This window comes from Pseudopodoces humilis, chromosome 2 (genome assembly GCF_049639895.1).
Source record: "Pseudopodoces humilis isolate 2021_Gansu_Grassland_sample_001 chromosome 2, ASM4963989v1, whole genome shotgun sequence".
NCBI classification, from domain to species: domain Eukaryota; kingdom Metazoa; phylum Chordata; class Aves; order Passeriformes; family Paridae; genus Pseudopodoces; species Pseudopodoces humilis.
In genome coordinates this window covers 61,433,355-61,449,223 of record NC_142201.1, presented here as the reverse complement: position 1 = coordinate 61,449,223, position 15,869 = coordinate 61,433,355, and the positions used below count along the sequence as shown (strand labels likewise).

Sequence of the window (15,869 nt, the reverse complement as noted above, 5' to 3'; positions counted from 1 at the left end):
GAGCAACAAGCGCAGATCCTCGCTCAGCAACCCCGTCTCAAGACGGGGCGCTGACAGAGGCGCACCTGCCCTCTCCTTTCCCTCACACCCTCGGTCCCCTGGGCCGCGCCCCGCCGGGCGCCGCCGCCTTCCCGGAAAGGATCCGCCCCTCCGCCCCGCGCATGCGCGCGCCGCCCCGCGGCTGCCGCTCGCCCCTCCGCCGCCGGGGGCGCTGCCGCGCGCCTGCCCGCGCCTCGCGGGGGGCGGGTCCCGCTCGGGTCCGCGCCCGGATCGCGATGGCGGCGGCGGCGGCAGGAGCCGGGGCCGGGTCAACCGGGGGAGGCGGGGAGGGGAGCAGCACCCGGGACCGGCTGCTGGCGGCGCTGGAGGATCTCGAGCTCTTGGCCAGGTACCGCGCTCGGCCGCCCCGTGCGCCCCGGGTGGCGGCGGGGTACCGGGGGCGGGGTGAGGGCTCCCGGCGCGGTGCGTGCGCGGAGCCTCCGGCGGGGGCGGCGGGAGGAGCGGGAGCCCCTGAGGTTGGGATGGGAGGTGCCCGGCCCGACTGGACCGCTGGCCCGACCCGGCTCGGGTACGCGTCTTCCTGCTCTCTCGCCGTCCTCAGGCCAGAGGGGCTGGTGCTGCGCCGGGGTTCGGCCCGGCCCGGCCCTGCGCAATGCTTCCCGGAGCTCGTCCCAGTGGGAAAGCATCGGTCGTGCTTCGCTCCCCGTCCGCAGAGAAAAGGAGCGCTTCCTTTTTCTCCCACTTCCCTTTCGCACTGTGTTGACACCTGTGTTTCCTGTGAAGTGCACACTCGCACGCCGATTTTAGGCATTTTATTAGTCACTAAAAATTATGTTTAAGTCAGAAATACGTAGATGGTATGACATAAGCTGTTCTGGTATTGCCTGTATTAGTGCCACATTCATTCTAAGTAGGCTGCAGAGCTCATCTTCAGAGTGATAGAAATGCTCAGATACTTAGTCCACGGTCTTGAGTCCTGGCTGGTAATCCCCATCCAAGTTGTCAATCATGTCGTGGAGGCACAGCTGGCAGTGAAGTTCAGAGAGTTCCTAATTATTTTCCACACCTCAGGGAGAGCAGGAGCTTAGGAAAGCATTTTCATAGGGAATAATCCGTGCTATCCATGTGGCTTGCTCACTCAATGATTACCAGAAGCAGTATAAGCTATTGGTGAGTTGCTCTTCTGTTTAAGTTTTATCCTCAGTCTCAGTTTTATTGTGACATAAGGGTTGCTGGAGAACACCTGTTTATGGAAAAACGAAAACAAACTTGTTCTTTATCTAAATAGCTTTTCTTTTTTGATGCAGGAACTAGCATTCTAACTCAATGAACCCAGAGCAACGCTCAGCAGCTTTTCATGAATCTTCCTGTTGATCAGCAAAGTGTTGCAGCACCCTGGGGCTAGGCCTTTCTCAGTCACAATACTGGTTTGGTGGTAGGGGCAAAAATTAAGACAAATGTCTGATCTGTAGCCTTTCTGTAGTTTTAGATCTACATCTGTGCATTATCTGGCTGATGCAGAGTAGAATTACAGCACTCCATGACATCATCCTTGATGGTGGTAGCTGACCTACTTAAAATGGATTTTATTTGCTATCGCTCAGTGTTGTTCATTCAGTAGAATGAAGCTTTAGTAGCAATGACAAGTTTCTTTATTCTCTAATTGTTTTAAATCATGGTAGTGTTCAGGAGTGACCAAGAGACATAGACCAAGATCAGAGCTTACTGGAGTTTTTTTTAGACATTTCTGGTCCCACTGCTGTATTACTCAGACACCCCATGGAGCTGCTTACACTGGACCAAGCAAAGAATCATTACTTTTAAGGACAGTGTCTCCAGATAGACAGTTACTTGTGCATAGGGTTGAACTGCCATTCATAGCCTTTGAAGCCAAATAACTGCTGAATTTACAGAAAGTGCCTTTTTTGCATAGTGGTGCCCAGAGATTTTGCTGGATTTTCAGAACAGTGGCAGAGTATCTGGATATCTGGAAGAGTGATCAAGAGGTCTGTTTGAGAAGCACTTTTAGCATAGCACCAGAATATTACCAGGGTTTCTTTTAAATGATTTTGTGTGCTTGATGCACAGCTAATATAGCATTGTATAAATACTTGTTGTAAAAGTAGTTCCATAAGAGACTCTGTTGGTATTTGAAAGTGTAGATTTAATTGCTCTAAACTACAAATATATTGGAGAAAAAATGGAGAAAAGTAGAGAAAACAGCGAAGACCCTCTTGAAACAAACAAAGGCAGTAGAAGAAAGGTATGAGTGCATTTCATTATGCTGTTTCTTCTCTGAGCTTCTGCTTATGTCTTTGATGGTGTAACAGGAACTTAGCACCTTTCTTGAGTTCAAATATGTGAGGGCTTCATGAGCTCAAATAACAAAGAAAAAAAAGTGCTTTCTTGGTTGAAAAATCACTGCCACATTGTACTATAAAATAGAAAATACTCAGGTCCATGAACACTTTTGTAATGAAACCAGTACTCTGGTAATGTGGGGATGACCTGATGTGCTAATGCCTTAGAAAATTGTGCAAATGGAGTTCTCCTTTCAGGGAACTAATTGAAATTTTGGCAATTTCAAGAAACCAAAAGCTTCCACAACCAGGAGAGGAGAGCCAGGTAAGATGACTTTCTGAATTGTGTTTCTTTGGGTAAGCATGATGCTTTATTTCTATTTTTTTTCCATTCTTTTGTTTGTTCTTACTTTCTCCCTTTGTCCTTGCCTATATTCAAGCTAATGGTCGTGATGGGGCTTTAGCCCTGCTACAAAGGCATTATTGGCTCTCCTGTTGTTTATTCATTTTTTATGTGCTTCATAGGCTGTTTCTGTAAACAGAAAGAAATTTTGTTTCATTTTTCATTCGAACAAAAATACTCCTATGGATGCCCTTTGCTCTTCTTTGTAGCATGACTGAGGGAGTGTTGTTACTCTAGCCAAATTAAAAGTTCTACAAAACTGTTGTTCAATAGATCCTGGAACTGCTGATTCAGAGAGATGGAGAGTTTCAAGAGCTAATGAAGTTGGCAGTTGATCAGGGAAAAATCCATCATGAAATGCAGCTTTTAGAAAAGGTAGTAGAAAAGCGGGATAATGATATTCAGCAGCTGCAGAAACAGCTAAAAGAAGCAGAGCACATACTGGTAAGTTCATAATGATGTGTTTGCTTTTGAGCATCTTCTTGTAGAAAAGGTGGTTTTGGGCAAAGTGGTGTTGTGTTAATTTGAGAAGATTGAAATACTTAAAACTTCATAAGAGCTTAGTGGTTTGGGTTTTTTCTCAGTAGTCAAACACTGTATAGTTATCATGGTATTAAGGTTTTTTTTATAATGCTAATTTTCTTCTAAACCTACTTTATTTCTGTGTGTTTTGAAAATGTTCATGGAAGTTTCGCTTTTAAAATGCAATTAAATGATAGGGTTTATTCACAGAGCTGACTTTATGTAGACATTTGTAAATTAAAGATGCATTGAAGATTTAGTTTACTTCATGGGTTTTTATTTTTTATAACTAGGCAACAGCTGTTTATCAAGCAAAGGAAAAACTGAAATCAATTGAAAAAGCACGGAAAGGTGAGTATCCATGATTGTACATACTGCATAAATGCAATTCTAAACAAAGTTGCTAGTGAGCTCAAATTGGGCCTTTTAAATTATTTTAGTTCTACTATCACAGATTTCAGATGCTTTGTGTGTAAACAATTTTTCATCTCATTATGAAACTAACCATTTGCTCAGAATAAAGGAAGGATTGAATTATTTTTTTTTGTGCAAACTTACCTTAATATGAAAGTCTCAGCAGTCTTCTTGGACTGATAATAGTATATCTGATTCCCTAAGTGCCTTACCAAATTGCCTTTGGAGGTTTGCCAAGGAAAGGAAGAGAATGTTGTGTGTACATGCACTGTATTTGAAGGATTGACTCTAGCTGGTGATACTAGATTGTAATTGTAGCGATTCCTGCCATTCTGTGACACTTACCAAGTTAAGCTAACTTTTTTTTTGTGGGGGAGGGGACTGAGGCACCTTCTTCAGATTGTTTTGTTTTGTTTTTTTTACAGTGTCTTTTATCATTTTGTTATGTGTCTTTCACCTAGAAAATCAAGGAATTTAATAAAGTTTCTATTCATCTAGTACAGGCACATATTTGGAATGACTCCTCTGGGTACATAATTACTAAAAGAGCAAAAAAAAAAAAATTCTTTGCTAAAAAAAATCATGTAGTAAAGCAGGAGCTGAATTACAAATTTTTTTTGTGCTTGTCAAGTACACTTGTTTAAGAGACTGTGTTTTTCACAAGGTTGGAGAACCATTGATATTAAATGTGTTTTGCACTCGTGTGTGCGTTAAATCAGTTCACTGGAATGCTCATCTTTGCATATTCTGAGAATCTTCTAAACAGTCATTGCTCTGAACCAGGCTCTTAATGTTTGGCAAAATCACATTCCCAGTCTTTTAGATATTGGTGGTCAGTACTCTGAAGTAATTAAATGACACAATCTCTTGAGAATGCAGCAACATTTTTTTCCATTCTTCCAGGTGCCATTTCCTCTGAAGAAATAATTAAATATGCCCATAGGATCAGTGCTAGCAATGCTGTGTGTGCCCCTCTGACATGGGTACCAGGTAACTATTGTGTTTATGACAGTAGATTTTTTTCATAATAAATCATGGTTAATACCTGGTCATACAATGTTTATATATGGCAATAACCACTGGGGTTTATTAGAGTAACATTGTTTTCAGCTGCTATATCTAATATTACAGTAAGAATGGATATCCGAAGTCCTATGAACTTCACATACATCTCCAAAAGGTTATGACACTGTCTGCTTTTATTAACAGACTGGCCTCCTCTGTTCTCCTTTGTTTGCCTTTTGCCCCTGAATGTTTACCTTGATTAAAAGTCAAAGCCAAGTATGTTAAAGGCTTTTCTCTGTGTTTGGTTGTGTTCCCTCTTGCCCCTTAAAATATTCTTTCAGAGAATATTCGTAAACAGTGGAGTCAGAAGCAGAACTCTTACTATGACATGTTTCAATTTTGGGTACTACCCTCTTTCTCCAAAATGAAAAGGTGTTTGATCCAATTCCTGTCCTTGCTGTTTAGCTGTGAAGTAGCAGGGAGAGCAAAGGTATAAACAAAAACTTTTTTTTTTGTTTTAGTTGCTTTGGGTTGCTTGGCTGTTTTTTAATATGCTTTTTTCTGCCAAGTTTGAATGAACAATGAAAGTCTAAGTGAAAGATAGACTTGGATTTTAATAAAACATGTGTGATGCTCATTGCTCATCCAGGCATCCTGGAGTATGGGGTTTTTTGGTCATTAAACTAGGCTCTGAAGCCAAAGCTAGTGTCTGCAAGACAAGTTAAATATTTCAAAGCATTCTTTTTTTTTCTTAAAGGGGACCCGCGTAGGCCATATCCTACAGATCTGGAAATGAGAAGTGGTCTCTTGGGTCAGATGAACAACCCATCCACCAATGGAGTCAATGGACACTTACCAGGGGACGCACTTGCAGCAGGCAGACTGCCAGGTAAGTGAAACTCACTTTTGTTTAGTTTTTCTTTACTGCTTATAGATTCACAGCTGTTACACATTTCCCCTAGCAAAGGCAAATCAGAGGTAAAGCAATGAAAATTGTGGTTAATGTTGTTCCCTAGCAGTGAAGACCTAGTAAAGAAAGGTAATTAGAAATTGCATAATTTTTTTTATTTCATGCTAAACTGCAGACACTACAGCTAAGTCAGTACAAAAAACCCCCTTATATATATAAATAAAGGTGTAAAATAACCTTTGTATATTCTAAATAAATAATTAAGTGATTTCCAGACATATTAGAAAGAAGTCCTTTCAGAGCAGCATTTGCTTAGTGGTGATGACAAAGCATGGAATTGTGAAAGATGTATTTGGAAGAAAGGTGGTTTATTGTCATTCCCTACCTTTCTTTGAGTCTGTGCTTAGAAGTTCTGGATTTAAAAGACGTGGCAGCGGACAACTGCTAGATAATACATTTGAGTGTCGGAATCAAGCTTCAATCCCTTAATTGCTTTGTGAAATGGGTGCTTCCATTGACTTCAGTAGGATTCATTCCTTCATCAAAAATTGAATTCAGTAATAAATTACAGTAATTGAATCAAGAGTTCTGTTGCTCTGTACCTGTGCAGCATTGATTTACCATTGTTAGACTGAAGGGTGGAAAAAGTCTTAGTTTGGCTTCATAGGAGATCTGTAACAATTCTTACGTATCTATTAAGCCACTATCAGGCGTTATGGAAAGCTTGTTTTTAAAAATCATGTTGAATTTGTTAAAAAAACCCCTCTTGCAAGTCTATTGAAGAAATAGTAAATTTGGATTTTGTGTTTCCAATCACCTGTCTAATCCTGTTGTCACCTCTTAAGAAGTGATTTGAAATCCTGCATGATTTCACTTTGTAAATCTCTGGCCTTGGATAAAATGGGTCAGTGAGCTGAATGGGAGTAAGACCCTAACATCTGCCCATAGCAACCCACCAGGAAAACGCCGAGGATTGCCCCAAGTATCTTCTCTGTTCTTTTGAAATATGGTCAGAGGAAATGCTAAGGTTGTGACTTCCTAATGGAGTTTGAGCATTTATTTCTGGGTGTTTTGGTAAAGCCCATTCTGGCTGGCTGCTTTGCCTTAGAGGATGCAGACTTGATCCATTAACTTTTGAGTGCTGTCTCTATAAGAACTGAAAGGAATTTTCAGGAATTTCAGGAATTTTCCATGAGAAGCTGGAAAATGTGGAATTTAAACTCCTCCAGTAAAGCTCTTAATTGAGTCTTGGGCTCCTCTGTCAGGTTGAACCCTCATAACTAGAGTGTCAAGGTTAGGGGGAAACACTGATTTACAAGAAAGTTGAAGCTGCCTGAGTGTTTTGTGTAGGGATGCTGAATCTGTTGGTGCATGGAGGCATGTCCTGAGAATGCTAATTATGGGATGTAGTTCTTTTGGAGAGTCCTACAGAGATGTCCAGTTACTGAGTTCTTAGTGAATGTGCAGACCAGTTGCTGGACTGCTTGGTAGCCTGCAAACTTTGAGGCTAGTTAGCACACACATTTAGCCTGGTTTAATAGCAGGCTGGATCTAGCACTGAAGCATGGCCACAGAATGTAAAACACCGGCTTCCATTCTGAGCTCATTCAGATAAAGGCTTTTCAGGTATGTTTGGATAAAGTCTTTTTCTCTGAAGTTTTTATGGCCTGCCTGATTTTTTTTAATGTTTTAATCTATTTTTGCACACTGACAGACTGTGATAATTTTCATTAATCGCAGTAGTTGTGAATGCTGAATCAGTTTAAACTCTGCTTTGAAGATGCAAAGCTTTGTATTGAGCATATGAGTTATCAAGAGCCACCTACATAAATGGGCCACTCTGGTAGAGCAGACTTTTACTGTTACAGAATTGCTCCATCAGGAGATGTTTTCTAGCTGTTACTGGAGGGTTTAATCTGTCCAAAATTCAGAAAGGATTTCAAGATTTGTTTTGATTTGAAGTTCTGGTTGAGCTGTCTTGTTGAATTTATCACTATACAAAATTGAAAGTTTTCTTGATTATGTCTCTTTTTTTCCAGATGTGCTTGCTCCTCAGTATCCTTGGCAGTCAAGTGATATGTCAATGAACATGCTACCTCCTAATCATAGTAATGACTTCATGCTGGAGCCTCCAGGACACAATAAAGAGAATGAAGATGATGTAGAAGTTATGTCAACAGACTCCTCAAGCAGCAGCAGTGACTCAGACTAGGTACAAGGGGGTATCCCTAGTAGACCTTTCCTGTGGCGAAGGTAGGTTAGATGATGTTTGTCACAAACTGCAATATCCTTTTGTTACACCAGCAGCCCTGTGTAGGGAGAAGATAACAGCTGGCTCAGAGATAGGGTGACTAATTTAAAACCATGGACTGTAGCCTTGGTTTTTTTCCTATTAGATGTTCTACGAGCTGGGAGAAATGTCTGGGAGCTGTCTGCTGGGGGAGAGATGTCAGATTTTCAGTGATTGTGTAAATGTATGTTTGCAAGAGATGTGTAAATATATATTTATATACATGTATTTACTATACATTAGATGACATAAGTTCCTGGGAAAAAAAGGTGTAAGGGGAATCCCCTTGTATGTTTGTTAGTAACTTTACTCTTTGATGATAGCCTTTTCTATGCCACAGAAATGAAACATGAAGTTTGTAATTTTAGTATCTTTTTTTGTTACTGCCTAAATCCATGTTCTTGGTCATCTGTGTATCAAGAACAAAAATATGGCAATAAGGTGTAATAAAAGAGTTTGTAATTATTGTAATATATTATGAATGATTTGTCATAAATAAACTCAGCTTTGATCTAACTTCAATTTTTCAAACTTGAATCTTAGATGACTTGCCATGTAACTTCAGTACTCAGCACATTTTATCCCAGTATGTGGTTGAATTCTGATTGCATTTCAGAAGTTTGTACTCCATTTTCCCCTATGCAAAATGCCCTGTAAGCATTAGAAGCAGCTGAGGAGGAGTCAGAAGTGGAAAGCCTGTCCTTCCTTTACAGGTGAGCCCTTCCAGGTACACACAGTGCTGGGCAGACTCCAAGGCAGCGAGTGCCCACCCACACGACTGCCCCAAATATTTGGTTAAGTGTCCTGGGACCCTGGAGGTGACACTTTGGGGCATACTGCAGGTTTAGCTCCTTTCAGATCAAAGTGCTCAAGGATTTTTTTGTTCTTGTCATCTATAATTTTTTCAATCCTTTGAACCTTCTAATTTGTTTACTTTGGCAGTTGCATTTCCTGCATCAGCTGCAATTTTATTTTGTCTTTCCAAAGGCACTTCCCTTGGCTTTCCTCTCCTGTTTTGCTTAAGGACTCATTTTATGACAGCTGCTTTTCTCTTACATAATCCTCTGATAAAATTTCAAAACTCTTGTGAACTGTTGCTCTTGGCAGTTACAGGTTTCTGTCCTGCAGCACAGATCACAATTCTCTTCCTTTTTCCATTTTGTAGATTCCTCACAGGAAGAATCTGATTAATCAGGTAATTCCTCCTTTGCTCAAGTAATCTTTCAAACATTGCTGCCAGTAATGCTGCCACCTGTGACTGATATGTACAAAGATTTCCATAAGGATGTAGAAGGGAGAAGGACTTCAGTCACATTCATTCACATAACATGGGGCAGTGGGTTTTGATTTCAGAGAAGTGGGGAATTTGGTTTTGTCTCAGCTGTTTCTTTTAGAAGTATTTTCAGAGTTATTAAACTGTCTCCTCTTTCAGAGTCTAAAGTTATTAATCTACATACATATTGTAACTTTTATTCAATATCATGGTTTCCTCCTGGGTGCTTATCTCCAATGTCTTTAACTCACATTAATCCCAATAAATGTGCCCTGTCTCAGTCATCCTAGTTAACCTTGCCTACCCTTTTTCTAGCTCACATTAGTTTTTGTCTTAAGACATGTGTGATCAGAATTGTACACAATATTGCAAAATGGAGTTTCTTAATGCTTTTTATAATGGGATTGGTATTTTCTTTCTAAATGGCCCTCTCTAAACACATCACACAGACAAAGTTTACCAGTCTCTTTTATCTTCTAACTTACAAGGACATGGTTGAAACAAAATACAAAAATACATAATTAATATTCATGGGAAGTGTAGTGTTACAGTCTACCCAAAACTCTTCTATGGCTGTATCATGTAATTCACCAGCTGAAATATTGTGTAGGTGGGTGATTGTTTCCAGACATAAGAGGGCACTGAAACAATGACCACTTATTTTTCTGTTAGTTTTCTTGTTAGATACTCTATTAAAGGATTAAATGGGACCAGTGTATTACATCTAAGAAATAGGTAAGGCAGTAGCTCTGCCCACTGTTCACTTAGCATAAAATCAAACTTTAGGTATTAGATGCATCCTAATCACTTTCCTTGCATCAGTGCTCCAAACTGTGTACAGTTCAGGAGTATGTTCCTCAATGCTGACTAACTATAATGCCATTTTAGGTGAGTTCTCTCAGTTAGAAGCAGTTTAGTGAACCATGGTAACCAAGTGTTCTGTTATGCAGTGGCTTAGATATGTACACAATAGATTTTCCCATTTGGCAGAAGTACCAAAAATCAAAGTAAAGACTTAGTTGAAAGGATTGAGTCTTGGCAGCTAAAATCAGCTGAGAACCACATTTTCTGGAAGGGTGGGAAATAGAACTGTGTGATACATACAAACAAAGTTATTTAAGTTGGGGATTGCTGACAGCTGGTTGCTGCACTGTAGTCTTTTAATCGGTCGATTTAGAAAGGATACAAAAATGCTGACATACGGAGATACTGTTTGTGTCCTCATTTCAGCGTCTACTTGTGTATTTACAAGAGATAGACTGAATATAACCATTAACAAAATATGCCAAGAAAGTATTTATTGCATGACAGACCATTTTACAGCGGTCCCTGTTCTCTCATCAGGACTTAGATGTTTTCTAAAATTTAAAATTGTACTAATTAATTAAAATTTTTTTTCTTCATTATTCTTTGTGACAGATGGGCAGGACATCTGTCAGCTCTTCCTACAGCTTCTTTGTTGACAGCTGAATGGAATAATTTTCAGTGTACATAAGGTTGCTTTCAGGAAGCAAATCTCCGCTTTTGAATAGAAAAATAGGCTTTTTTCAAAGGAACAGTAGCAGTGGAATTTTTGGTGATATTTCCCATTTCAAGACTGCTGTGCAACACTACTTCTTTCTTCACTCAGAGAACGGGTGTCTGTCCTAAGGGAAGTTGCACATAATTAATACTTCAAACTCTAAGCAGGAAGGGTGCCAGGGGCAGTAGCATCCTTATGCCTCATCATTCTGTTTCTCAGCAAGAGCCATCTCCATTTAAAAAAATGAATGTACAAAGTAAGGAAGAGCTTTAAACTCCTCAAGCTGATTTATTTTAAGAACTGAGAAGTCAATTCATAATTTCAGGTGATTTTAATCTCTCAGTATTATGCCTGTGTTTTATTCAAAATAAATTAAAGATATCTTACAACATTTTTGTACAATTAGTATATCTAAAGGAAATAGACAAGAGATGTGCTATAAAAGAAGTCTGACAAGAAAAAAATGAGCCAATTAGCGATTTCTTTAAAAGTTACATCCTAAAATTAATTGCTGATTTCTTGGTGACAACAGCTGGAAAATAATCAAAATTGGTTGCAGATTCTAGAAAAATTAAAAATATTAACTCCTTGGTTTTGTATGTGCTATTGGGTACTGTAATTTCATTCACTAACAGCTCAGTCATTTAATTGGTCGAACTGAAAATTCCTATTTTACCAAATTTCAATAGTCAGCCATAGGGAACTACACCCATCTGTGCTGTTTGAAACTGACAACTCTTTGGCCACAAAGTAGGATTTCTGCAATGGAGCTACACCTATAAATTAAATTTGTGTCGGCCTAATGGAGTAGGCATCTCTCCATTCCAAGAATTTGGTAACAAATTCAGATCAATTGCAGAGACCTGAGGCATTTCTGCAGATAAATTCAATGTAACTGAGGATCTAAACAGAACTCTGCTATGGAAGCAACTGGCAGGAAGGGTCAGGGAATTTTCATTCCCTGCAATGTGTCATAACAGTCTTCACATTTATAAGTCTTTTGATTTTCAAGTGTATACTGCTGACTGCAGGAAAAAAAGGCATTGTCTATTAAATATAACTTTTGTTTTTCATAACTGAAGCTAAGAGACAAAGCTAAGTTTTAAAATTGGTCCAATAATTACAGGAAAGCAGGTTTAAACAAGTAAGTTTTGCTGCAACTGCTTTTAAGTGAGTAAGCTTCCCTGGCTAGTGCTGACTTCCAAATGGCTGTTCATCAATATTTATATTAACTAGATAAAACACTCAGTTTTCTGTAAAAGCAAATGTTAATTGTTAACTACTAAATCTAGAAATGGGTCTGGAACGAGAGAAAACTGTTGTGTGAAATATGGGAAAAGCACTGAAACAGTTGGCATGTTCTTTGGAAAACAATATTTTCACATGGGCAGGGTGAGCACTTTATATCTTTTTTACTTCTACACCAAAAAAAAGCAGGTCTGCCCTTTAATTTGTGACATAACATACAATTTTTTTTTACTCTAATTGGTGACTTCCCGTGTACCCCTTTAGATGATCGAGTTCTTCTGTAAAGGGGTTATAACCTTGCTCTTTTAAACAGCGTAAGGCCCAGAACAGTTGATCTGCTGGAGGAAATTCATCCCATTTCACCCATTCCCAGCCTGTAGGGAAAAAAAATAAAAAATAAAAAATTAAAAAAAAAAAAAAAAGGAAGAAAAATCAGTATAGAGTTAAGATGGCATCAAAGAAAACAGCACGAATCTGTGAGAGGGGAGGTTTAGGCTGGATGTTAGGAAAAGTTGGTGGGGCACTGGAATAGACTCCATAGTGCAGCCTGACAGCTTAAGCAGTGTTTGGACAACCACAGGTACAATGTGGGATTGCTGGGGCTGTCCCGTGCAGGGCCAGGAATGGGATTTAATGATGCTTGGGGGACCCTTCCAATCCAGGATATTCTTTGTTTCTGTGATACAACAGTTCTTTCTTTGCAAGTCTAGATGGATCATATAGAAACTACCAATACAAAAACAAGTTTTCTGTTGCACAGAGTCATTTTGCCTGAGCAGCTTTTTTGTTTCCCAGAGAAGCTGTGGATGTCCCATCCCTGGGAGTGTTCCGGGCCAGGCTGGATGGAGCTCGGAACCACCTGATCTAGTGAGAGGTGTCCCTGCCCGTGGCACGGGGCTTGGAACTGGATGACTACTCACTCTCGTTCTTGTCGGGCTCCTGGTTGCGCGGCTCGGCGCCCGGCTCGGCCTCTCCCTTCATGAGCACGGTGACATAGTGGTAGCGCTGGGACTCGCACACCGCGTTCACGGCCGACGCGAACCGCACGTGGCGCAGCCGCAGCGCCGCCTCCTCCAGCGTCTCCCGCGCCGCGCACTCCGCCAGGCTCTCCCTGCGGGCGGGCAGGGCAAGGAAAGGCAGGGGAAGGCACGGCCGCCTCAGGGCACGGCGGGGCAAGGGAAGGGCAGGGCGGGACGGAGGGCGCGGGGCTCCTACCCGAACTCCAGGTGGCCTCCGGGGAGCTGGTAGGTGCCGGCGCCCAGCGCGCCTTTCCGCTTGCCCAGGAGGACGCAGTTGGGGTGCGCGGCGCTGGTGACCACCACCCCCACGCCCACCCCGGGCCGCCGGGGCCCAGCCGCCTCCTCGCCCATGGCAGCGCCGGGCGCTCGGCGAGGTTCCGTCCCGCCGCGGGCGGGAGGGGGCGGAGGCGCCAATCAGGGTTTAGGATCCCGGGTTTTGGGAGGCCCTTGGCCGGCGTGCGAGATGCGCCAGGTGGTGACGTCGGTGGTGAGGAAGGTGGAGATGTTCCAAGGCAGGCTCGAGAGGAGAGAGGTGCCCTGTCCTGCCCTTTGCCTGGGGTTTCTTTGCCTCTGCGTGCGCAGGGCCTTGTGAGGTCACCGGGAATAGAAAAGGCGTTTGTGCAAAGGAGGGGCAGCTGAAAGCAAGTAAGATACGAATCGGGTTTTGAAGCTCAGGGAGCCAGTCGGTCTCTGACTGCAGATTTGTTCAGAATTAAAAAAGTGTCCCTTCTTTGGTTAGCCCACTGTTTCTGGTCTGTGAAGAGTTTGACTCTGAAGTGTCACGTTGGAATTATTTCAAAAGGAAGCTACAAAGCTAGCTGATCAGAGCTCCACAAGCAGAATATCAGTTCCTGACTGATAATGAAGAAATAAAAGTTTCTGCTGGCAAATATTTACCTTCATTCTCACATTTTTATAAATTACAGAGATATGTAGAATACACAATACAAGCTTTAATTTTCTTTATAAACAACTCTAAAGTTTATCAGATTTTCCTCTTCTTCAGCCTATTGACCACAACAGAGAAAGACGTTTTTTATTTTTAGACCTTTCGAATTGGTTTTGGTTTTTTGTTTGTTTTTGTTTGGTTGGTTTGGGGATTTTTTTTTTTTGTAAGGTTTTAAAATATTTTTTACTTACTTTTAAGTTTTTTACTTTTAAGTTTTTATTTACTTACGAAGGTCACAGGGCCAAATTGGCTGAAGCTTAATCACGCTTTGTGGGATCAGTTTGCTGGGCCTTAACTGCCTGAAGTGGCTCAGTACAGCATCAGCTGGGTCTCAGTGTTGGCATGAAGGGTGTGTCAGGAGTGAATGGCTGGGTTTACTAGAAGCAAGGTTGCCCTTTGACAGTGTTCGGTCGTGCTGCTTAACTGTGATGTCAGCCCATAACCCAAAGTACTGACATTAGTAAATTATAGCAATAATAACAATAATATATAATCTTGGGCAAATTGCCAGGCTAACAAGATTTTTCATAAACCAAGCTCATTCATTTGTATCTGTCTCCCCAGTACAGCTGGAGTATCCTACTCTCCAGATAAAACACCAGACATATGAGTTATATCACTTCTGTATTTACATTTTAAGAAGACAGTGATCTTACAAAAGCCGTATCAAAGACTCCTCCTTACCCATGAAACTTATTTTGGTCCAATACTTTAAAACACCACAAAGTCTTTTACCTGAACAGTGAAAATATTCTACTTTCTATGTACACCATTTTCCTATACCTTTTACCAAACAGCATTTAGTAACAAGTCTTGAGGGTGACCTCCTGTCATTCTACTGTTTTATTTCTAAATACAAAAAAAATGTTCATATGGTCATTATGCTTGTTTACTATATTAGCAGGATACAATTCAATGAAAATATTATATGAAGATGATTATGTAGAGTATAAAAAACCTGTTTTCACAAACAATATATATTTGTCAGTACGCTAAGATTTTCTCTTCCTCTCTACCATCCTCTTGACCTCAACAAAGATGTGAAGTATTACCCTTTTGCAAAACTTTAAAATGGCTATTTTTTTGTTAAAGTTTTGAAATCTGGTTGTATATAGATGTTTAGATTTGTTTCAATTTTTTCACCTTACATTTATGATCATTAATATAAAGAATGCTGTATGAAAAGAAGAATTTTATTGACAGAATCTGTTCTAATTGCTTTAATTCTAGGATTTATTTAGGACATGCCTATGCAGCCAGGTTTTTCAGATCATGAAGTAAATATAGGCTGGTTTTCTGAGTTTGGTGGTGAACAGACATCCACTGAAGAAAGATATGGGAATAAGTCAAGAATGAGAAAGTAGCAAAATCCTCTGCTACAGCAGTATGTTGAAAAGCTTGCAAGACTATGATTTATATGCACTTGTAAACAAATAAAATTAATTTAGAAGTAAATTAATAAATATTAATTATTAATACTAATTAGTAAATAATAATGATTTAATTTATTACTAGCAATAATTATTATTAAATACTAATATTTAATAACTTCAGTTACTAATAATAAATATTACACATTACATACAAATAGTAATAACATCAATAATATACTGAATAATAACAACTGATAATAGTTATTAATATTAATAAATACTAATATTGATAAACAAGTTATTGTAAACTTGTTTATTAATATTTTATCTGAGAAAGTACTTGTGTGATACAAACAACCAAAACAGTGTATTTAAACCAGCATGTGTCCAGCAACTACTGGAAAAGGGGCAGCTATTTTTTCAGGCCAAATCCCTCATTTCTTCTACTAACACTGTTATTGATTGAAAGTGTTATTGAATGAACTGTATGTCTGAGCTGATCTGGATCAAAAGACCCCTTTTCTTTCATTAATCTGTTTTCTAGCATGCTGTAGGTGGCACAGGAAGGAGAATGGACATAGTTTGATCAGATTAAACACTGCGCAAAGCCAAACCTGACTCAGCAAACTGGGAGAGAGATT

The 15,869-nt window shown here is 40.3% G+C and overlaps 2 protein-coding genes across 3 annotated transcripts; one reads left to right on the top strand and one right to left on the bottom strand.

The window, feature by feature from the left end:
- Positions 1–274: 274 nt before the first annotated feature.
- MED4 (mediator complex subunit 4) lies at positions 275–8,360 on the top strand. Its single transcript, XM_014260367.2, has 7 exons — positions 275–388; positions 2,559–2,625; positions 2,977–3,147; positions 3,519–3,576; positions 4,543–4,629; positions 5,402–5,533; positions 7,594–8,360. The coding sequence occupies exons 1-7, from the start codon at positions 276–278 to the stop codon at positions 7,764–7,766; spliced, it is 801 nt and encodes a 266-aa protein (XP_014115842.2). The 5' UTR covers position 275; the 3' UTR covers positions 7,767–8,360.
- Positions 8,361–10,398: 2,038 nt separating this feature from the next.
- NUDT15 (nudix hydrolase 15) lies at positions 10,399–13,568 on the bottom strand. 2 transcript variants are annotated; one of them, XM_088052274.1, is made up of 4 exons: positions 13,103–13,568; positions 12,808–12,998; positions 12,184–12,261; positions 10,399–10,763 (listed from the first exon to the last, which is right to left on the bottom strand). In XM_088052274.1, the coding sequence occupies exons 1-4, from the start codon at positions 13,255–13,257 to the stop codon at positions 10,744–10,746; spliced, it is 444 nt and encodes a 147-aa protein (XP_087908400.1). In that variant the 5' UTR covers positions 13,258–13,568; the 3' UTR covers positions 10,399–10,743. The 2 variants fall into 2 exon arrangements, with proteins under 2 accessions (XP_087908400.1, XP_005516419.2); XM_005516362.3 differs by lacking the exon at positions 10,399–10,763 and having other exon boundaries at positions 12,033–12,261; positions 13,103–13,310.
- Between the last annotated feature and the right edge of the window lie 2,301 nt (positions 13,569–15,869).